The sequence below is a fragment of the Syzygium oleosum genome, unplaced genomic scaffold (genome assembly GCF_021117445.2).
Source record: "Syzygium oleosum isolate NSW1041296 unplaced genomic scaffold, Sole_v2.1 Sole_v2.09, whole genome shotgun sequence".
Classification (NCBI taxonomy): Eukaryota; Viridiplantae; Streptophyta; class Magnoliopsida; order Myrtales; family Myrtaceae; genus Syzygium; species Syzygium oleosum.
Window position 1 is genome coordinate 3304381 of NW_026607493.1, and position 24673 is coordinate 3329053.

The window sequence follows — 24673 nt, forward strand, 5'->3', positions numbered from 1 at the left end:
ATGTTTAAGACCATTTCGTAAGAGACTTTAAACACTAGAAAGCACTTCAAAAGTTGAGAAGGTGAAATTGCATTGAGCACCTCCTCCAACCCCCATTTTGTTAGGTCAATCGTCAAGAAACTGTCTCAATAATCGGGACATAAGAGATTGATTCAGTTCGCACTCTAATATCGAAATTACATATGGATTTACGTGATCCTAAGAAAATTGTAAGTAGCAAAGATGATCACGTTCTCATTGAATTCGCTACAACGTCGCACAAAATAAACCGTCTCACGAAAAAGGGAATCGTGTTGAAGTAAATCAAAAGTCATTTGCCTTGGAAAGCAGTCTCAATCCCAGTATAGGAGGCGGGATCATTTTTCGCACGGTTCGTGATCTAGAATCATAAGTTAAGAACCAAATTACATCCAAGAATTGCATCTCCGCTTCCCTTGTTTGAATCTTGGGTTCACGGTTAGGCAGATCTCCAAGATCATCTTGCTTCAATGGGTACACAAAAATAAATAAATATCGTCCACGGTTGACATTCTAGGTTCTTTATTCCTGTTCGTACCATTCTGTTATTTACACTCCGAATGTTACCATATTTGTCAACTTATTGTAATAAAAATCACAACCATTTGACATTCTAATTTCTCTATGCCGGCTCATCCCATTCTTTTATTTAACCCCCGAATATCATCTTAGTTATCAACTTATTGTGGACAACACTTAGATTATTCTCTTCTAGATCAGTCACATGAAGCACAAATAATAACAATAATGATAATTAGTCAACTCACACATCTGGCGTTTGACCTTCTTCCCATCCCTTGTATCAAAACAAAAAATCTCCCAAAATATTCTTGGCTCACCTAACGCTGGCATTGAAATTGAGGGATGCGAAATGTTTTGTCCTGTGTTCGTGATTTTGCGTTAGTTTCGGAATGGTTGACCTTCGAGATTTAACTCAATAATGAAGAGACAAAAACCACAAGAGACAAGCAATTCATATACTTCCCCAAGTTAGGACAAAACTGTTGTGACGTGGACGACTAATAGTGTCACTCTACAAGTCCATGGTGGCCTAAATAAAAGTACAATAATAAATTTATCTAAAAGCAAATTGGACATATTCTTGTGGTCGGTCCAACATTCTATTATTGTTTAAAGCAAATGGAGCATAATCTGCACATGGAGGAAGCCACAGTCACAAGAGCCCCTCCAGTACACACAAAAGTCAATCAATTGGAAGGGATTATCGTCCAAGCTGTCCCTTAATTTGGTTTTCGTACGAAAAGTTAACTTGTAACCTTCTTGTAAGTAGGTGAGTCAAGATATGAGAATTTTCAATGTAATTGTTAGGAAATCAAGTACAAGAACACATTGACCACTCCATTCAAAGGGGTGGAGATTTTTGCAGCTTCGCTGGTCCTATGACTCTTAAAGCCCGTTGAAAGAAATTTATACAAGAAGATTAGTTTCAACGTTGAGATAATCCCCATCATCACTTCGTCACCTATATTATGCATACTGCATACAACTTCGAAGGGTGAATTTCACTTACATCGCCAAAACATAACAAGATACATCGGTTATAAAGAGATGAATTATTCACTGTCTAGGGTGATTGGAATCAAAGTTTAGCGACTCAATTGCAAATTTAACTAAAACTAAGTTACCATAGACACGATTTACTCAGCCTCTTGTCATGTGTCTTGGGTTCATGTATGCCGAATGCATTATAGAGTCTCAAAACTATGTGCGACCCTACATGATCCAATGGATGAGATAACATATTTTGGCTATTATATGAACCCGAGCATATGCAATGGTTTAGGCGATAATAATATTAAGAGTTAGAAATAGGTGATTGCTCTTGGTCCTCAATACAAAATAGGCTCGCCCTATGGTCACCGATCATCGGCTGAAATTGTCTTTAGCTTGCGACTTGATTCAGTACTCTAAAAAGTATCCGTGAACCGTCAAGAGGCATATACGGATGATGTACCATCATGCGTTGTGCCCGGTCAACTTGGCATGTGAGTCCAAGCATCATACTTTGATCTCATCCCGATCATGATGCTATTGACAATTACGGCACTTTTGGAATAATAATCTAGTCCAAAAATGAAGAAACCCTGCTCAAGATGTAAATCCATACAGATAACATAACTAAATCTCCAAATGGGCTCAAATAAAGAAAGTTAAAACAAAGGCACCCTCCCCCACAGGGAATTACGCATGTTTAGCAACTTAAACGCAAGCGAATTAATTAATTAATCTAATCCGATGGTTAGCACTAGTGTGCGCGTGTAGGAGTTTAGCGGAGGCGGGCAAAGTCAAAGGGTCAAACTTAGTGAATATTAAACTCACATTTGCTGACAATATCGAGTTCGCCAGCTCTTCAAATCTGAAGCGCGTTTACTACCATTTTGCCACTTTCTCTTTCTTTCCTCGTCAATCCATCGTCCTCAGTCCAAAGCCCTTCACTTCTCTCTCTCCCCCTCTCTATATATACCCTCTTTATCTAACTGTCTTTGCACGAGTCGAGTTAATCTGAAGCACTCTCAACCACTTCTCTCCAACAATCCTCCCAAGCACTCTCAACCACTTCTCTCCAACAATCCTCCCAAAACATTCCAAGCTTTCAATTTGTGTACTGACGACCGCTGTGGTCTGTCTTCGGCTTCTTCACCTGGAAAAGATGGAGGTTCGAAGCGAGAACGAAATGGTTACCGACGTCAAGAAAGGGCCGTGGACCGAGGAGGAAGACGCCGTGCTCCGAAGCTACGTCGAGACTCATGGCGAAGGCCGGTGGAACTCCGTCGCTTATTTTGCCGGTATCCATCTCTCTCTCTCTCTCTCTCTCTCTCTCTCTCTCTCTCTCTCTCTCTCTCTCTCTCTCTCACACACACACACACACAAATACTCTGTGTTCTCTTAAGCTAATGTTTGATGTGAAACGATTGATTACGTGCATGCAGGCTTGAGAAGAACCGGCAAGAGCTGCAGACTAAGATGGTTGAATTACCTGCGACCCCAAGTCCGACGCGGAAACATCTCTCTTGAAGAGCAGCTCATCATCCTCGAACTCCATTCTCGCTGGGGCAACCGGTACTTTCGACGTTCCCTCATGAGCAGCATGTTCCTCAGCTTTTTCCAAACACTTCTTGAAGACTGATGTGTTTAAATTGTGTTAATTTGAAAAGGTGGTCGAAAATCGCGAAACATTTGCCGGGGAGGACCGACAACGAAATAAAGAACTATTGGAGGACCAGAGTGCAAAAGCAAGCCAAGCAGCTGAAATGCGACGTGAACAGCCAGCAATTCCGGGACACGATGCGCTACGAGTGGATGCCCCGGTTGGCTGAGAGGATCCGGGCCGCCGAATCCAGGGGTCGACCCGCCTGCCTCCCTGTAACTTCTTCCAAGGAACCGATATTCGACAATCGAGGGGCCCGCATGGCTGAGCTCGAGTCGGGCTGGAAGGACCCGAGCTTCGTGCCCGAGTTGTCGTCGGGGATTTCGTCGGACTCCTCCTCCGAAGCCCAAGTTTCTCCGGTTTCGGGACTCACTGAGTGCTACAATTTGCCCAATGGCTCGACGACCGGGCCCGGAAGCGGGGCTGGGTATTCCGGTTGGGATATACCGGCTCAAGACGATATCATGAGCAGCGAGTTACTATTGGACGGCGGAGATTCGTGGGATAGCCTGTGGAATGAAGAGAACATATGGTTCTTGAGACAGCAGCTCTCCGACGACCACTTCTAGAAGGAACTTGCATATTTCTATTTTTTTATTTCTATTTTTATTCCTTTCATTAGGTGGGGGTGAAAAAAAAAAAGGAAGGGAATTTGCTTACGTGACGTAGTTTGGCACTTAGTTGAGCTTGGGGAAAGATTGATCCAGACCAGACATGACGTGGCAAAAGAAAATTTTGTTGAGTCACGCTTTGCAGATATCCAATGTACGATCTTGTATCATGGTTTCAAAAGTCGTTTGATGTCGAAACCGGATGTTTATCATTAACTTTATTCAACGTGACGATAATGCTTCATCTCCTTTGGCCAGCCCGTGATAAGATTGATCCACGAATATGATCCAATCGTTTCCTATCTCGTGAGTTTTGGGTTGAGACTGATTTGCTGATGCTGCGAAATTTCATACATCTCTCGTTTTATTTTCGCCAAATCCTGCGGTCGTCACCTAAGTATGATTATATTTTCCAAAAATGCTGATCAATCAACTGTATGAAGCCTGCGAACAAGGAGACATCACTTCGCACGGACAGATTGATTTTCTGTAGCAAAACCATCATATTGTTCGCGAATATGGTTCACCACGAGGACAGAGGCCATCGCTTGGTTAGCTGGTTTAGCTCCATGCAAGCATGCAAGACCCAAGTGATATGCCAATAGTCGACTTTATCGAAGGGCTTGCAGGTTGAAATGATCCTTGTCCTCTTGAATTCATAACTATATCGAGTCATTCTTCTATATAATCAGAGTTTAGGTCCTCTTAGAACGTTAAGTGTTGTACATGAAGAGACATTTGTAGGTATATGACATTAATGATGGCAGTCTCCAAGAGGGGCTAGTGGCCGGCAGCAGTCGCAAACCCGACTATTAGGTTTTTGTCGCAATTTGTCCTTTCGTGGTACATTCTTTTCACAAGGAAATTTTCGAATAGAAATTCCTATCTTGTCTCATATTCTCGATGAGTCGAATAACGGCATCTTCATCATCTCATCTTATCGTTCTGATCGGTCAGCTGGATAATAACATTTGTATTTCACAAGAGGTAAGATGGGTTGGTCAACATGCTTACATGAAATATTTAATGGGTCTAATTCTATTCAAAGCTCAATGAGTTGGTATTCAAATAGTATTGAGGTCGAAACAGATGACAATCTCATGCATATTCCATTACAAAAGGTCGGAACCAACATGATTAGGGTTTCATATAGGCCAACAAGAGAGAGACCGAGAAATTATACCCACATACATGGGTTAACTAAGTAACTTCAGAAGCTATCGTACCTTCCGTCACTCTATGTTGCGAGAGTAATTATATCATACACCGATAACGTGACAAAAGGTTTAACACAAACAGCCCTATCCACCATCGATCGATTTAAGAGAGCCAACAGTTAAAATCTTCAAATCAAAGGTGGATAGAAGCCGGCCGTGAGAAATTTTCTCGACACCGGCGGTGTGTACCCTTTATTAATTTTCAATGCCGTTCCCTCCTAGACTCAGAATCCTATGTCCATCCCATCCACAGATTTAGTACGTACTCATTGTACACGATCGAGAATCTATTTGACCTTATCGGATTCTCACGTAGAACTCAACAAAAACAACTATTAGCATTTGAAAGGAGGAAAATGAGATAATCAATCGGACCACCACAATGGAAACTTGAGACCCCAAAACTTCTAAATTCGGTTGAAACAAGAAGGAGCACTCAAAAGCCGCAATAGATTCTCTGCACTTGCTCTAGTGCTGCAAAAGAAAAAATGTTAGAAAATTGGAATTTAAACAGTAAAAGCATAACAATTCGGTTGAAACAAGTGCACCCACACGAGTCTAAGTTGACATAATTCCATTGAAAAAGATACTTTATATACTTCAATCAATGTCACAATTCGGGATTTGTTCTACCTCCTCGTGTATTTATTTAGACTTTTAGTCATTCACTCCAAGAGATGCCCAATGTTTCTTTTTTCCAATTACTAATGTATTGGAAAACGAGAAGTGATGAGACGACCTTTTGAACTTAGCCAGTGTTCGTTGGTCTGACCAGGGAAGGGCTTCTCTATTAGAGAAGAATGTTGAATTTCGCAATCTGCCCCCATTATTTTATGTTATTATTTCTAGATGGAGCAGCAAAGTATTGTTTAAGTAATGAGGGGTCTCCCTCAGTAAACGTCTAAGTGGAATTCCTAGGTAATCATGGGTGCCCTTCTGCACACGAAAATGGGATCACTGCTTACGTCACCCGGATGTAATGTTTTAGGTCAAGGTGGGTCCCGCGAAATAATGGGGTGGTCAAACTAATGATGGACAATAGGCGTATGTTTTGACATGGATGTGTGTACGCAGGACCATGTTCAGCTCTTCTATGACTTTAGAAAATTTTCATGGACCGACGTTTAACAGGCTTGTTCCATGTTTTCTCTCGTTTACAGACTATTCAAAGATGAAGAAATTATAGTGTAGAACTGGTAATACTAAATTAACACGAGCACATGGCACACCTCGGCCGAATCTTTGCATGCGCTATTCGTCTTCTTTCGTACATTTTCCTTAAGGACAATCGACTTAGTATTAACTATCACTATATATGTATGTACTGTTGAGATGCTTATGCCATAGGGATGAGCATGGTCCAGGCTCAACTCAGGAATTAGATCGAACTGATTGATTCTGGGCGGTTCTCAGTTCCCAAAATTGGGAACCTCGAGAGCTGGCTATCACCGGCCCGATTCCCGATTTCGCACAAATAACCGATTGATCGGACCGCTCACACCTTAATTTTCCTTTCTTTTTGATTTTTTTTCTTCTTCTAATTTTTAAAATAACGCTAGAGCTGGGTTGACCAGTTACCAAGCAATCCGGTTCTCGCCCAGGAACTGAGAACCAGACAATTCCCAATTATGAGATCAGAAACCAGATCGGTGCCCCTTCGAACCAGACTGACCAGGCCGGTCCAGTCTAGTTCCCGAGTGGGCCAATTAAAATTTTCTTTTCAATATTGAAACAAGGCAAAGGAAGCGACGAAAATGAAAACAGACGGTGCATCTCTCTAGAAATGGCCAAGTGATTTGAAGACTAGATAAAAAATTTGAAATGGTGTACAAAGAATAGCAAAAAAAAAAAAAACAGTCAATGACATGTGTAACGACCCGGTCCTACGAGGGCGGGAAATGGTCGCCGGGGCTAGAGGGCCTGGACAAGGAGCGACTCCTGGCAGGCTTCTAGGATGGCAAGGGGGGCATCTCTCTGTCCCACATTGCTTAGGGGGGAGTCATGGAGTTGCTTATAAGGCCTGGGTGGCCTATCCTGTGTAACGCGTTTTAAAGCCGTGAGGGTCAGTGGGCCTAAAGCGGACAATATTACACAGTGTAGACCCCGGGTCCTTACAAATGGTATCAGAGCCGACTCCCGACCGCGTGTGGGGCCACAGCGAGGACGCTGTGCTCGAAGGAGGGGAGAATGTAGCGACCCGGTCTGACGAGGGCGGGGAGTGGTCGCCGGGGCCAAAGGGCCTGGACAAGGAGCGGCTCCTGGTAGGCTTCTAGGATGGCAAGGGGGGCATCTCTCTGTCCCACATCGCTTAGGGGGGAGTCATGGGGTTGCTTATAAGGCCTGGGTGGCCTATTCTGTGTAACGCGTTTTAAAGCCGTGAGGGTCAGTGGGCTTAAAGCGGACAATATTACACAGTGTAGACCCCGGGTCCTTACAGCATGCGAGACAGAGAGTGAGAGTCGAATGGCCAAAAGCAGAGCAAGAGAGAGAGGTGAGAGTCGAGCAAGAGAGAGAGACCACGGGAGGAAGGTGGCAAGAGTGACTCAGGCGAGAGTCAAGCAAGAGAGTGTGACCGCGAGAGGAAGGTGGCAAGAGCAACTTAGGCGAGAGTCGAGCGAGAGAGTGAGACGGCGAGAGGGAGGTGAGTTGCGACAGTTGAGCTAGAGGGAGGCGAGGCCAGCGACACAGAGAGAAAGTGACATAGATTAAGGTTTTCTTTAGATTTGAGAAAGGGAGCAACTTAAGCTGCATGTGAGAGAGTACTTGAGACTTGAGGAGGTTGTTATTTTTTTTTCTAGTTTTTATAGATTTTTGAAAATATAAAAAGATAGTCGATCCAATTCGAGTGGTCCGGCTAGGCGATTCCACACATTAAATAGGGAACTGGACCGATGACCCCGAAAATCGCCCAGAACTAGTTGGTTCGATTCGGTCCAGGTAGTTCCCAGTTCGGTTGATACGTTTTGCTCACCCCTAGCTGGAGCAGCATTTGCGGTGTGGGTAAAAGAAAACCCTAGTACCTAGCCTCTCTCGGTATCAAGAGTTATCTCAAACTGGGATCAACTGTTGCTCTGGAGGTGGTGAAAGATTAGATGAACAAAAACTTTACATCAAGGTGCCTTCAAGTCAAAGTGAAGTCAAAGTGAAGCTTATAGACCATGTGATTCTCAAATAGATAAGGAGATTCATGTAAATTTCATCTCAATTGAGAGCAACAAAAGAGCAGAAGGGACGGATTCTTTTGGGACATACGGGCCTCTCGAACGTCATTACAAAAAATGTAAAAGTAACATAAAGAGACAATAGTCACCAAAAACCTTAAAATATGCTCACTGTGACACATTTACCTTAAAAAAAATTTTGTAATATCAAAAATTCCAAATTTGTACATGTATGACACATTTACCCTCCATGAAAGTTTTGTTAATGAGAACCATTAAAATTTTGCCTACATGGATATCGGAAAATAAATAGTGTTGACATGGCACCCACATGGCTTAAGTGAAATAAATCCAATGTTATTTTGACTGAAAAATCATTTAACGAAACATTGACAAAGAGCAACTGTGTCACATAGGTACAAGTTTGGGGTTTTTTATGTCATAAGAAAAAGTTTAGGGTAAATGTGTCATAGTTGACATAATTTGAGATTTTTTATGGCTTTCTTAAGACACCATCAGTTCTTGGGTGAATAGGGTTGGTTCCCAGTTTCATAAATAGGAAACTGTCCCTGTCTGGTCCGGTTCCCAATTCTAGGGTAAGAACTAACCCACCTTGAAACCGATTGCTTTTAACAAAAGTCTCATATCGGAGAATTGACAGGACCCTTAGTATGTTCCGGGAAATATTTTAAGGAAGGAATTTGGTGAGCAATGCGGTTTCCAAGCGGTGGTCATTATGATGTAGCAATACGACCCCAATGGCTAACACTGAGCTCATACATAAAGGGGAGATTGTGGAGATACACATGTGAGTTTTGTTAGAAAAGTCTTATACGAAAAAAATTGGTGTAGTATTGAGTTGTTAATATATCAAAGTTAGTTCATAACTTATTGACTTAAATTTTTGAATGATTGTGGATCCAACTGGATATATCTACGGGTTTGGGCTTGGGCTTGGGCTTGGGCTGCCTTTTGATAATCTCCCCAAGTGAAAATATAAGACTTCTATTGCGCTCTCGCAATATGAACTACAAAGCTTAGAATAACTCTTTCTCACACTTGTGTCTAACTCAATATAAGAAAAAAAATTAGGTAGGTTTTACATCCATTGCATAAATGCCCTAACAAAAAGCAAGAGGTATTAGGGTTAAGTTTTTCATTTTCACATAGCATGCACACGGTGTTACTGTTTCAATTAAAAAAACAAACGTATTTTATTTTTTCCTACTAGTAAATTTATTAAAAAAATGGTAAATGTCAGAAAATTATTGCTGAAAAAATTATTGGTCGTCTGATATTTCAATAACTTATTGATAACCCACTGACGCTTCTATGAAATTGTGAACTATTTTTCATAATTTGTAATTTACAACCTATCCTTATTTTTTACCAAATTGTTTATACATTCATCATTGATAGTTGCAAAACTAACTCAAAACACACAGATCGTTAATCCAACGGTGAATGTCTAAGGATAATTTCACACTCATGGTGGGATTAAGAATAGCTACTGGAAAATGGAAGAAGAATTAATTTTAATTATTTTTAGAGAATTTCTAAGTGACTCTACATTTTAATATTTGAATGTTTCGATAAAAAAAAAGGTCGAATTCAAAATACTACAAGCAAAAAAGAAAAAAAAAAAAAGGACAAAACGTAGAAAGAAAATATCACTAAAAAAATATCTAACTTTCAAATTCATAAGTCTGTGAAAATTCTTTTGAGAAAATAGATATTTCATTTGTTTGCTTTCTCCAAAGAGAAAGATTGAATTTATCAAGACCGGTTTACAAAATTGATTTACTAAACTAAGTGATGTTGCGGGATTTTTTGGAGTTTAGGACGTGACTCAATTATTTAATTTTGTAAATCATTGTTAGTATGTCTAATATCGCTCTTCTCGAAACACGATAAGTTGAAGATGCCAAGGGATTAGACAAGACATTCAAATCTCTGCTCGTGACTCATGTTTGACCACAAAACCGGCAGAAAACTGCAAACTAAGCACGGTTTTCCTCGATTTGATTAGCCAATGGTTTTCCCCATCTACTTCTATGTATTGGGGTCGTAGGTCGTATTTTGCTCTCAAGCCCAAACCGAAGCCCATCTTATTGGGACAGTCGAGCTCAACCCTTTCGTAAGTTGGCCAGGCACATCTTGATGGGCATTAGCGTTGCATCCTTGGGACTATCATGCTCCTAAGTGAGGCCCGCTTGATCCAACAACGATCGAGATGATGACGCGGTTCTCGTGAACTAGTTTCGAGACGAGGTTACTGCTAGACCTTATTGCGGACCGGGTAGGGTATGCCCCGCCCTTGTATTTTCTTCATTAGAAGGACGGGCGGGCAGGCGGGCGGACGGACTCGACTATATCTAAGTGGGCGGTTGCTAGGACGCGAACGAATATGCTTGCCTAGGCGTGCCCAAATTTTACTTTCGACTTGGCGGACTTAGGCGGGCCCGACATGCGGCCAGCCGTGGATCCATTAGAAATGTTGAAGGCCCTACGTGTACATCTAGAGGACTCCATGATATTGAATTGCGTAGATGTATTTGGCTGCGTGTTATAATAACCTCTAGCTTCATACTAAGAATGAAACTAAGTTAAGCTACTCGCCAGTAACTCGGGCTCCACTCAATCGGCACTCAGGATCAACTAGTTTGATCTCAAGTCGAGCTCGGCCTCGAGGTCAAACTATTCAAATATCAAAGAATCAAGTTCACGCTCGCCAATACTCGGCCCAACAGGCTTGCTAGCCAAATTGAGCTTCTTCTATATTTTCAAAAGTTTTTAGTACTTATAAAAGTTAGACGATATAACCACATGTATCTGTAAAAACAAAAGAAAAATTTTCGAGCTCTCTAAGATTGAGCTCCTTTATAAAATGGTTGTATTCGAGTCGAATGAGTCGAGCTCGAGTACCCAGATTTTCCGTTCGAGTCGAGCTTCATCTGAAATCTTAATACTCAATTGAATTGGAGTCGAGTTTCGAGCACCAAATACGCAATAGTTGAGTCAAGCTCGAGCTTGGTATCGTATCGGCTCAACTATTCGATTCCACCCATTTTTTCCAAACCATTCACCCTCCGCCGCCACAGAACAAAGTTGAGTCCATCCAATCCTGTAGTGAACTATACATAAATACTAACCCTAAAAGAGAACGAGGTGGACATGAACAAGGAGGCGATCCGAATGGTAGAGACCTTCTTTATTTTCTGGCAAAAACATGGTAGCTACCTCATCGGAATTACTCCACACCTTTGTGTGTTGTCTCCGATGATTTGCTTAGATGTTGTTGGCCGATTATCAGGTAAGTTGATCCGCCTCGTCGGAATGACTCTAAACCTTTTACTTTTTTTTTTTTTTTGGTAAGGTAAGATGTATATTGACTTTTTGACGCACCACTTACAAAAGGGGATAGTCGAATACAAAAACCTCGTACCCAATGGGACACCAATGGTGTTCCAACGGGTAAAAGGTGTGCGACTATGCATAGCTAAACGCGATCTAAGTGGAACAAAAGAGAGCCAACACAATGGCTAAGGGAGAACAAGAGCAACAAACAATCTAAAAGGAAGATCACTCAAAGATTGTTGGTGGGATGCCCAGTTGTTTTGGATTCTCCGGTTGTGGGGAGTGTCTTCCACGGGCTTAAAGGACAGCCCTCTATCTCTTGTGACCTTTACTTTTTACTTTTTATGCATAGAATTAGAAGGAAAACAAAGGCTAATTAATACAAGCATTCCCAAGTATATATAAGATAAACGTCTGATGTCGATCTACATCTTCATCATCCTTATCATAATTATTCTTACGTATATTTTTGCTTAAGGCCATACATTATAGTCACCAACCTTCCAGCTTTGAGCAACCTTTTCCGCGCCGAGGGTTTCACCGGAAATCTCGTAGTAATCTCCTGTGTCACCATGTACTTGCTGATATTTACGGCCTACGCCGTCGCCATGATGACATGGACATCGTTCCTCTGCTCCTTGGCCAAGAAAGTCGATGCCCGTGTCGTGGCGACATCTCCACAATGCTTCGAGCAACAAAACTAGGGAAGCCATCTGATCAGCTTGAACTCGCAACGCTTGAAGTTGAACACACATACATAGAGAGGCACTACACACAAGCCTAGCAGTCTCTCTCTTCCCCTTCTTTATAAAACACACAAAGTTCCAACTTCTTCAAACTAACACTCTTCAATCTTTCACCCACCCATCTTTTCGTTGCACTTCACTGATAAATCAGCGGGCTTAAATGGCGTTTATTGATTAAGTACGGGATCGGGTTTCTTATTTGGCAAATTGTGATTGGTCACTGGCTAATGGGCTAGTGCTTCGTTAGGTTTTGGGTGGTTGACTCGACTTAATCAAAGGGTTCGCACGTGTTTCGAGTCTGTGGGACGCGAAGATTGGTTCGTGCAGTTGCGTGAAGTCTTGAACGACGTAGTTTTGGTCGCTGGTTGGATCTTTACTGACAGTGTGCTTGGTCAATGAGCCGATGAACGACTCGTTGGACATGGTCTAATCAACCTCGATAGACCGTGTTTCTTGAAGATTTAATATTACTCAAATCAATACTCAAACGTCAGCTTGTCTCGCGGGAAAATTATCCAAAAAGTCATAAACTTATTGTTCTTTTGTCAATTGAGTCCTAAACCTTTTTAAGTGTGCCAATTGAGCTTTAAATATTTTCGCGTTTTGCCAATTGAGTCAATCCGGCCAATTTTGCCCGGAAATCAGTGACGTGGATGCGGACGCAGACCGTCCTACGCGGCACGGCCGATGTTGACGTTGACAGTTTTTAATAATACTTTAATATTTTCATTCTCCCCCAAGAAACTCACATATTTAGTTAGCATGGCACTAGGCTAGCTAGCTAATTCATCACATTATCTACATGGTTTCTGTCATGGAATCAAAATAGACATAGTTTGGAGTAAAATAAAAAGTTTTAAAGTTTTTGATGAATTCAAAAATCCATGAAACTAAAGTTTACTAAGCTCTCCTCACCCTCCACACCCCCCCCCCCCCCCTCCCAAAAAAAAAAACAATTAGTTTCCCTTAATATGGACATATAGACCTAGCATCATCATATTAAATAAATTCCTTAATGAGAGCAAGACGTAAAGGATTCGATCCCAGCTTAATTAAAAGATTAATTTTTTCTTACCAAATAAAAAGTATGAATTTTATTTATTTTGTCTCGAAATGTTGTCTCCATGATACTTTACCCCTTGAAATCATTACTCTTCACTTCTGGGTAAAGCACACAACTCGAAATGGACGACGGCTTAGCTTTTTTCCTAAAATAAATCAACGATAATAATTAGGTCAAACATTTAAATAGCTAGTCTAAATTGAGATGTGCCTCATTCCTCACCAACAAATGATTATATGCCCATGCTGTTCGTGATAAGCTCGAGACACATTGATGTCGACTCACCATAAGATTTAGGCCTCATCTATCAGCGCGGAAGCTAGGGAGAATCCACCTAAAAAAAGCAAAGTACTTCCCAAGTGTTGCATTGCCCGTTTCGAGTCGTCATCATCATTTTCGCACCTAACAGTTGATCCAAATAGCTTATCTTAAACTCGCACATCCGTTGACCAAACCACCATGACCCATTCGATCGATGGGTCTCTCTAGTTGGTGTGAAAATTATTGTTCGTTTAACCCTAGATAGCTTTTCATATTCATTGATCGGAGCCACTGGTTTCATGCACGTTCATGTTGCTACCTTAGGAAGTTAATTCAGGGGTAGATGAGCTTATCCAGTCAATCATGGAAAAAGTCAGAGTGGGCGCAGCTTAATTAGGCATATATGATTGTGATATGAATCGGCTCTAATCAAGGTAAGCCTAAGTTGTAAGACCGACCTGGTCTTGTAATAATTTTTTTTGTTGGTATACCTAATTAGATAGAGGCGCAAGCACATCAATCAACTTGACAGATGAATCTGCTGAACGATTGATCCATGCGAGTTTAACTTTTGAATGGTAAAAAAAAAAACAAGGTTTCTTGATTGTCTCCACTTTTCACTCTATTTCATCCGGTTTTTGTTCCGCCCGTCGTCACAAAAAATAAGTTATTTCATTTAGTGTTGATGGATATTTGACATATGCACGCACACATATATATATATGGATATTAGTCGAAATCATATGTTAGAATGATGCGATTTAACAAAATAAAATAAAAATTAACAATTCCATTTCTCTTCGAATAACAAATTATACGTGCACATCATAACGTATATATACATGTATATATACACGCACGTGTGTAGATATATGTTATTTAACTACATTGAGAGAGAGCGAGAGAGAGAGAGTGAATGCTAATTCGGCATGTCAATACTATATATAGTGATTAAGTACAAAAACAATTCAACGTTCTCATCAGGCTAAACTTTAACAAAGCCGACACCCCCCCAAAAAAAATACACTTCAAACTATGATAACATGAAAAAAAGAAAAGAGAAAAACAAACCTATCAATCCTACCCAAGAAAATAATAAAGAAACACCCTTCAACTAAATCTCTAGCCGATGTACACCTCTCTCACTATCTATCACTCATCTTTCTTTTTCCCTTCCGTAATAATGATCTGCAGCTGAGGACTCTCTTTGTGGTTGACCGAGTTTTAACTTATGGTGGCTAATGATGTGATCACGAAGCGATCTTGTTGCTGGTTTGTATCTTGAAGAGGTCGAGGCGAGAATCGCTGAGCCGGAGCGAGTACATGGCCTTCTTGTACTCGCCCCAAGTGAAGGGCCTGTAGAGAGTGGGGGCTTGTGGGGCGACCAGCTCGGGCAGAGGCGAGATCCATGCGTTCAGTGGTGGGGCTCCGAAATACACCATCGACATCCTCGGCTTTGGGGAGTTTGCCATTGCTCGATGCCTCACGCTCCTCAATTTCCCGTTTGTCAGTGCCTTCGTCCATGCAAAAAGGGGAGGGAAAAAACACAGAAAGAAATTGAGTACGGTCGAACCATGAGCATTCAAACCCTAATTATGTAACGTAACTAGCCCCTTCAAGAAAATTGAACTGAATTTGATCGTCTTATCAGAGTAGTGTAAGGAGGATCACCTGAAGCACGTCGCCGACCATAACGTAGAACGCGCTGGGGTCGGGAGGGACGGGGATCCACAGGCCGTCGTGCAGGCATATCTGGAGGCCTTCCACGTCGTTGGACCACAGGAGGGTCAGGATCTGGGGGTCGGAGTGCTCCCCGAACCCGACCCGGCCGTTGCCGCCGCCGCACGAGTGCTGGTCGAGCCTCGACGAGAGGTCCCAGCCGCTGTTCTTGACGTCCTTGGCCGGAGGGTAGTGGTTGATTCGGAGGAGGGAGTCGCTCTGCCGGTCTCTGATGAGGCTGCTGAGGGCGTACTTATCCGAGAGCCAGAGTCCTTCCGCCAGCAGGTCCAGTATCTCGCACGTCAGCTCGCGAACCGTAGCTATGTAGTCATTCACGACAGAACTGCACACACAGACAAAATAAACTCTTCAAATTCGATGCAAGTTAGATCGAACTTTACACACATTGCTTGTGCCAAAACAAATCAAACCTTTTTCCCCATAGATCACCCATGCCTTACATCAGCACTCGGCTATGTTTTTTTAACCGCATCGCGGCGAAGATTTACAGCGCCAAAAGCGATGGGGGGGAAAAGGAAGGTAGCCCATCACTTTACAGAAGATGCGTCATCCCAAGTCCTTGTTATTTCCTGGTTTTTGGCCATGAAAAGACTCGTCACTTAATGCCCAAAATTTAGCACCGAAGGGAGAATGGACACTTGGGCGTCTTCAAGAACAAAAGTCTCCTCCTTTTTCCCCGATTTGACATGAAATTTATCGATTTCTTGTCTGACTTTGTACCATGTATCTCAAGGTTTTCCTTGTTTGTATCATGTTTTACGCTAATGCGGTTCTTTAATGGCCGGTGTCCCCTATATGCCCGGAAAAAGGGCTGAACGTCCGTACATCTCCAGGGTCCCCATGCAATGCCAAAACAAGAACACTTCAGACAACTCACAGCTGGGGAAAAAGCATATCGCATCGATATCAAGTATCAACCAATGTGGACGCTTCTTAATCTCCCAAACGTGGCGGATCATTCTAGTGGTGGTTTCTTTACTTTCTTTTGTTCTTTTTTTTTTTTTTTTTTTTTGCTTTTTTGGCAATTTCAGTTGGATCCCATGAATTCTATCCCTCAGATCAAGACACCCTTTTGTTCTCCCTCTCCTATCTCTTTCTCTATAGCATGTTTGGGTGGCGTTCGAATGATGATGGATTGAAACTTTGGTTTTTCACTTATTAAGAATATAAATGCACCTGACCAAAAAAACAAAAAAAGGAAGAAAAGGAACTAAAAACCAAAAGAGGGCTGACTTCTGACTTCGAGGGTCGAAAGCAGATAGCACCAAAATAGAATATAGGGGAAAAAGAAGATCTCTTTCAAGAACCGGAAAATAAAATTCTGACATAAAAGAGGTACAAAAAAATAAAGGGTTCTTGGAATGGGGAAACAGCTATAAGCTCTATGTATTACTTTTGGGCAAGCCTGGCACCAGAAGCGGCGAAAGTGTGTTTATATAACACGAGAACCTACGCAAAGCAAAAATTATACATAGAAATAAATAAATGATTTATGAAATTGATTTATGGCGTTATATCGAATCGTAGAAGAAATTATTATATGACAGGGTGCTTAATCACACGCATTACGGCATCGAAAGGGACTTTCAAAGGATGGCCAATTAAGCAAAGTAGAGAGAGAGAGAGAGAGAGAGAGAGAGAGAGATTCAAACGAAACATTCATGAGGGAAAAAAAAAGGGGGGAAGATGAAAGTTACATGTTTTTCTGGGTTGGACCCTGAAAAGAGTGGCGTCCAACTAATTTAAAGAGCTTAGAAAAATAACATTGAATAATAATAAAAGAAAAAATTTCCCCTTTCAGGTATCACGTAGCCGAGTTTCGAGAAAAGAAGACCACTACTACCCAAATCAAATATGAACATATATATAAAAATAATCGAATTATCAAGTTGACATCATCGCACTTTGCGAAGCTGAACAAGAATCGGTTGGTTGCGACTTGTGGACCAAAGAAAATTCCGCCTTACAATAACATTTTCTAATCCGTCGGATTAATAAAATGGAACCTGTCGTTCTCAAAGCATCACACCGTCCTTTCATTATTAGACAACAGATCGAAAAGAAAAACCCCGAGAAAAATCTCCCACCCATTTCCATCCACAGTCGCAAGAACAAGGCCTCTCTCTCTCTCTCCTCTCTCTTCGAGGCCAAGTTTCCACGAGCTATCGAATTCCCCCTCCCCTCCTAAACACGTCACGCTCATGCAGCCGGGACCGAAATGAACACCCAGCAAAACTACAAGGGACACGAATCCGAATGCGTCACGACACGAGCGAGAGTCCCGGACGAGGAAACCGATCCGAAAAACCCTTTCTTCTCCGACGCTCCCTACACCTTTTTCAGTTTCACACTCTTGTGATTCTTAATCAACGTTCTTGTAGCTTGTGCGGCTACGCAACATTTCTTTTTCTAAAGCCTAAAAGAAGACAGGGAAGAAAGGACACGCGAATGCATGTTCACTGCTCAACAGGGGGGACAAAAGAAAAGAGAGGAGAGGAAGGGATCGATTTCAGCTCACGTACCTGAAATCGCTCGGGTCGCTGCAAATGGTTTTGGATCTCTCGACAATGGAGATAGGATCCGAATGGAGGAGGAGATACTCGAGCTCGCCCGTGTCGCCATTGGGCCCGATGTTCTTGCATCCGTATCCGAACGGCACCGCCGGCCCCGCCCGCTGCTTCTCCGACACGGGCTTCGCGAAGAACTCGACTGCTTCCTCCTCCAGCCTCGAGACCGCCCTCTTCGGCACGCCGTGGTTCGTGACCTTGAAGAAGCCGTATTCCTCGCTGGCCCTCAGGATCAACTCGGACAGCTCGGGCCGGCCGAGGGAGAGGTCGATGGCCGGGATCCCGACCGCCCGGGTTTTCTTGGTCCAAATCGGGCTCGGAGACGGCACGACCATATCTCTCTCTCTCTCTCTCTCTCTCTCTCTCTCTCTCTCTCTCTAGTTCAGAGTGATAAGCTGAACTGTACGGGAGAAATCTAGGGAAGGTATAGTAGAGGAGAGCCGGAAAGTTGAATTGGAAAAAACGAAAGAGAATTTGAACCTTGAACTTTAGAGTGTATGATCATGGGCGAGTTGATGGCCCTCCATATATATATATATTTATAATGCTCTAGAGAGAGAGAGAAGAATCTAAATGCAGGTTTGATAATTGAGAATTAAAATTTAATAAATTTTTTTAATTAATTATAGGGAAATATACATGTTTAGAGAGGGAGAGAGAGAGAGAGAGAAGGAAGGAATTATGGGGGATGACCACAGTGGACGTGGACTTAGCACATATTGTTAACATTGACAGCCCAAAAGAAATTAAAAAAAAAAACCAGGGTTGGTGAACACGGCGTCGTATCGACGGGCGGGGAAGGAGAGGAAGGGGGAAGACACGCGCGGCGGGAAGCGCGTGGCGGGGCCCGAGCCGGAGAGCCTATAACATTAGCGGCTGCCCGTCCCCACCCCACCCCCCCGGCGATTGAACCGGACGCCCCTTCGGGAGCGCGTGGGCGTCGCACGGCGTGGGAGGGACACCGTCCCGTTCCGTCCCCCACCCACGTATTCGCGTTACGCGTATGTTGACTTTTTCAACGCTTTGACTCCCCTCCTCCCCCTTTACCTTTTATTTTACGGCACATTTTCTCATTCTCCCCTCTATTTTTCATAAATTTCGGTCGATTTTCACGAGCTTCGATTGCTGACAGAGATGGCGTGAACCATTCGATTTTCCAATTTGGACCTTGACGTGCATTGGAGATCGAACTCGGTCGTGGAAGTTGATCGCATTGACTGGACAAAGCTCCGCTCGAGCTTAATTTCAGTTTTTTCGCAGTTTGATCGGGCTGGCAATTCGTGTGTTTATGCGTCATGTTCATGGAACTATGACCGAGAACCCCGTCAATTCGTGTATCCCATGTCGTGTCAGAATTATACACCCTTACATTTGATTGGCCGGCTTTTTTTAGGAGTATGGGTTCTTTTTTTAAAAAGCTGTACGTAACCCGAGTTGTCGGAGCTCATTACATGACAATAAGTTAGGTAGGATGATTCTCTCTAATCGGGGAGGACTCACGAGCGCCAGGCGAGGCAGGTCGATGCCAGGGATTCAGAATCGTCATTCGTCACGACATCGGCTTCTTGATCTCGCCGAAATTCGAGACAAACAAGGCGAGTGACCTAGTTACAAACGATTAAACAAAGCCAACACCATTTGACCTATTTCGTCCGCCATGATAGAAATATGGGGATTTTAGTTGGGGGGGGGGGGGGGGGGGGGACCAATTACGAAAAGCTAACCGTTCTCCAGACTCCATTGTACTTAGTCAAGAAATCACGGGCAAAGAATTGATTAACTAATGTCCTAATGTGTAGTTAGCGCGGCCAAAACACGTAACTAAGCACGATTAACGACGTTTAAAAATACTCATCTCGTGCGTTCAGTTGGGACTGTGGATTCCAGATTCCGACCAGCCTCTCGAGACACACATCAAACACCAAGTCCCGCGCGACTTGCTAAAGTTGCCGAATTTGTTATTCTCGCGCACGGCAGGAGTTGTCGGATTGTGTCCGTTTCAGACATTTTCAACCACCGCGACAAGAGTATTTCTCGATTTTTTCTGTTCTCTCCACCCGGGTTCGAGTTCACACGTGGAGCGCTGCACGCAGTTGCCCACGAGCGTGGGGGGCAAAACATTGGGAGTCGGGCCAATCGGCGCGCGCGATCGATCGCGATCGCGTTCGTTTGACCGGCGTCGTCTTGTGTTTTTGCATCGATTTTGCGTTTACGATGATCCGGTTTCGCTTCTGAACAAAGGACCCCCCACGATTCGACAAGGCAATGAGACAAATGGAAAATTGATCATCAACGCCTTGGTTTTGTGTTGGATTTTGAGTTTTTCTTTTCTTGTCGAATTATGCTTGATGAAACATATTACGAGAGATATCGGTCGAGGGTATTTGTTTCTTTTCGATCGGGCGAGTGAATTTGGATGTTAATCGTAGTCGAAAATGAAAATGTCGTCGCAGTGCTCGTGTGAAGATGAGCTGGTTCCGAAAAGACGGGTGGATTCTGATCGAAGTGTCTCGATTGCGAATTCTTAAAATTCGGTGCGCATTGAATGATTGAAATTAAGATCCGGTTACTTGATTCCGGAATCCATTAAATTTCAACGATCGCAAATTGAAATCGTCCCGTACGGAACTACACGTCTTCGTTTCTGATTTATTTATTCGTTCTTTTCCTTTTCATGGCAACCGAAATTGAATGCCCAATAACGAGGTGCATATGATGCTCCTTTCAAGTTAGTTGAGAAGAAGTTTCCTAAGTGAGTTGGTAATTAGGGAGGATTAGTCAAATCAAATGGGATTATACTCGAAGTGTCCGTATGCACAAGACATCGATGTAATTAATGTGACTTGGAAAATTCAACTAATAAATCTTTCAGCTTATGTATCTTGACCTAAATTAGCAGGCCGTGTCTTGACCGGCAATGAAGAATTAGACGTAATGCTGGGGATGGAGAACCGGCCAATCCCATGTTAAGTGGAGTGACATTGACTTATCCAACAAGATTAAAACAATCTCGTACAAAAAAAAGAAGAAATTTAGAGATGTTTAACTTAATTTTCCTTACCAATTGTCTAGACCTTGAACTAGCTATGTATATTTCGCTATGAGAGTTTGAAATAAAATATCATAAATTGAAAAATACTTCGCGCTCTGGAAGTTTGATCCATCCTAATTTTGATTTTATTAGGCGAAGTGCTGCGCAACGTGATTCCATCGTTTGTGTCGCAATCGAGCCCTATAATCATGTCCACGAACACCCAATCGCTGTGGCCGCTCTCCAGGCCGAGCGCCTGGTGACCTTAATCCATTTGAATTTCTCATTCGGAAAAATTTAGTCCAAAATCATTCTTCTAATTTCAGATATCCCCATTTTAAAATTTTTTTTTCCTTCTTAAACAAGTCTAGAATCGGTTGAAATTCAATTGGAATATACTTAGCGGCTATGTGGCCTCGATCTAAACGAAAATATTAAATCGGTTTCAATCGGCCTCTCTTTCTAAGACAACATGTGCGAGGCGATGCTAATTAATGCATGGAGTCAACCAGCCCCACGTGCACACATCGAACAGTGATTATTGGCCGGCATTAATCATATCGAAACCTCGGGTTGGTAGATGGGTACGGGCTAAAAAGATTGATTAATGCTAATGCTAGGGGCACTAAGGTTGATTGATAGAACATATATATATTTACTAAGGGACTTGACTGAATTTAAGAGTGATTGAAGCTGGTTTGCTTTTCTTTATTTTTTTGAATATGGCGTTTGATACCGTCGGGGTGTAAATTTACTTGCAAATACTGGGACAAGATTCGAGTTAAAGGCATAGGTGGAGAAGAAAGAGTTGGAATACACAAGGGTCGAGTTATATCGAGTTCGACCCCGATCTGGGATTTATCCAATTTAACTTTGAAATGATGGGTGCAATGGTTGGTCTTGATCTAAACGTGTGTTCATGTTAGTTCGATTAGAGTAGAAGGTAAAAGGAGGTCGATCTATTTGAGCGAAGAGTAAGAACACTTGTAAATTCAATTAGCTTGTGTGAGACGATGAAGTTATTGCAAGACACACAATTACTCTGGGAATTACTGAAATCTTCGAAGTTAGGAGGATCATGGAAGCGTGGATGGTGCATGGTTTCATTTTTTTTTAATGACGGTGAAACCCACCATATTTACATAAATAATGGAGTCTTAAAATACTTTGGACGTGAAAAGATGCGATGTAAGTTTCAAAATTGATATCCTAAGATACTAGATTATGTAGACTTGATTGTCTAGGAAGTCGAATCAATCAAAATATTTCGTTAATCGGATAGATTTTCTCATATAAATGTTGCAACCGCGATATAATAACCTAATTGGGCAATCCCTAAGTTTTTCTAAAATGTGATTTGGATAAAATATGGTCCAGACGTTATTATATTTATGCTTTGTTTATGGGTTAATTTGTAGAGGATTATAATTCAACACCTCCCATCAATAGGCCTTTTTCCCTTCAACAAAGGCGGAACATAACGTAGTTCGCGGCATGAATTCGTGGCTGGTTGACAGCTATCGACGATCTTTTTCTGGAAGGTTATTAACCTATCTGGAACATAATGACGAATATTATCATATTATAAGCTTTTCAAGGCTGTTTTTCATTTTCGACCAAAAAAAAAAAGGCTGTTTTTCATTCGAAAATTCAATAACGAATCATGTCATGCTTTTATTAACCTAACTAGGACCTACGATGCGGAAAATAATGTCAAGTTAGGGTCAACTATAATCGCACATCAATTTAAAGGGTTGATCGAGCTCTTGAGCTCGAAAGGTGCGAGATTTTATTAGAAACGATAATGTAAATATTATTAGAATGCTATATGTATGACGTAACTAAGAAAAATACCCAATTATGAAATGCTTATTCACGATAATTATAAGTTATTGTTGGACCCAATCGGTTTTAAATATATTGTACGAATGTTAATTCGGTCATAAACTTTTCAATTTTGCCAATTTAGTCCTAAATCTTTATGTGATATTCCAATGTAGTCATTCCGATTAATTTTTATCGAAAATTACTGACATTGCGATTTAGTCATTACCGGTCGTTCTACATAGCACACCGCCACATTAGCCATTTCAAGTGAAAGTTGGCCAAAATGACTAAATTGAAATTTCGCGAAAAAGTTCAGAATTAAATTAGCAAAATTAGAAATTTTATGACTGAACGGACACACGTACACTATGTTTAGGGCTAATTAGACAATTTCTCCGTTTTTATTGATAAGTGCGCAATTATATGCAACTTAAAGTTTTCTTAAAATGAGATTTAATAAGGGGAAAAAAGATGGTTTGCTTTATATTGCAAAAGCTTCAATAACTGGCAGCACATTGTGATTATCTTTCAAGATCAAGAACGGCCTAGGAAGGTCCAATTTGACGAATTAAGCGATGACATGATCATCCACTTGATTACCAAATTATTAAGTGACAAAACTAGGGCGGGGCCTGCAATCCTCCTAGCATGCCACGTGGCGCCACTTGGAGGCCACAAGCTGTCGCCATGGATGACCTTATTGTGCCAGCAAAGTATTTCTTGTGTTCTTTGGGTGTTCTCCACAATGCATTATTGTGTTGACGAATTCTCGTACTTTTAAATTTTTCTAAATATATTTTTTTTGGAGTCACGTAATCCCAATTAATATGAAAATTGGAAATGAAATTTGGGAATTAAATTTTTTGCATTTCCTGTAATTTATTACCGTGTGGGAGTTGGGAATGAGCAATAATCAATGTGAAAGTTAATTAAGCGCACGATTTGATGACTTTTGTATAAAGAAGTTTTGATGAGATAAGTAAAACTTATCAGATTTACTATTATATGTATAATAATCTGAATAAATACAGAGAAAATGGCACAAAATGGTTCTTGAACAATGATCAAATGTGCAATATTGTCTGTGAACTTTTAATTCGTTCAATATGGTCCCTAAACTATTGATAAATGTTCAATCTTGTCCCTAAACTATGTGCAAATATTTAATGTTGTCATTTCATTAGTTCAAGGTGACGGAATCTACTGTGTGTCTTTCAATCCATTAAGTTTGAACGATGGATAACAAAAAAGTTACAGGTAATCAAGGATAGACATGCTGACTCATTTTTTTTTTAAATCAAACTTAATTTATAATAATTCACGTCATCAAATGATATCCGATTTGTCGTTTGAGCAAACAAAAAGACTACATTGAATATTCATCAGTAGTTCAAGGATCATTTGTGTTACTATTACCCGAATAAATCCAAACTACAATGTTGCATTCCAATTTCGATGTGTCACCTACTGCAGAACTTTTTAAACTAATTCCTATATTTTCTTAATTCATCCGGATCCATTTTATCTTCCGATTGCTTCATTCTCATGTACCAAACATGCCTAATAAAAATCCGGTTTATTATGTACAATAGTACATGTCTTCATTACGATTGGCAGCATTCATTGCGTCATTGGGTTTCTCTCCACTTCCACAAAGTCAAACTACTTTAAAAACACGACAACCCCATTTAATTTGACCTAGTCTGCAACAAGAAACTCAGGCCCTTCGGCTTCAAATCAAACCTCCATTTGTCCCGAAGTTCTAACCTGTCATCAAATGGTTCGATAAAACCAAAAACAAGGGCATGCCAACGAATCAAAGCATCAAGTGATTCCATGCAAACCCTTGTCTTAACCCTAGTACCATGTTCGTTGTGCGCAATGATCTGTCCAGTGGCAGCGGAA

The 24673-nt window shown here is 41.6% G+C and overlaps 2 protein-coding genes across 2 annotated transcripts; one reads left to right on the forward strand and one right to left on the reverse strand.

Annotated features, from left to right (window-relative positions):
- The first annotated feature begins 2586 nt into the window (after positions 1-2586).
- On the forward strand, positions 2587-4042 carry LOC115673651 (transcription factor MYB108-like). Its single transcript, XM_030595875.2, has 3 exons — positions 2587-2825; positions 2970-3099; positions 3195-4042. Exons 1-3 carry the CDS (start codon positions 2690-2692, stop codon positions 3754-3756), a joined length of 828 nt encoding a protein of 275 aa, XP_030451735.1. The 5' UTR covers positions 2587-2689; the 3' UTR covers positions 3757-4042.
- Positions 4043-14521: 10479 nt separating this feature from the next.
- LOC115673509 (gibberellin 2-beta-dioxygenase 2) lies at positions 14522-18419 on the reverse strand. Its single transcript, XM_030595703.2, has 3 exons — positions 17866-18419; positions 15275-15665; positions 14522-15117 (listed from the first exon to the last, which is right to left on the reverse strand). The coding sequence occupies exons 1-3, from the start codon at positions 18243-18245 to the stop codon at positions 14854-14856; spliced, it is 1035 nt and encodes a 344-aa protein (XP_030451563.2). The 5' UTR covers positions 18246-18419; the 3' UTR covers positions 14522-14853.
- Positions 18420-24673: the final 6254 nt, after the last annotated feature.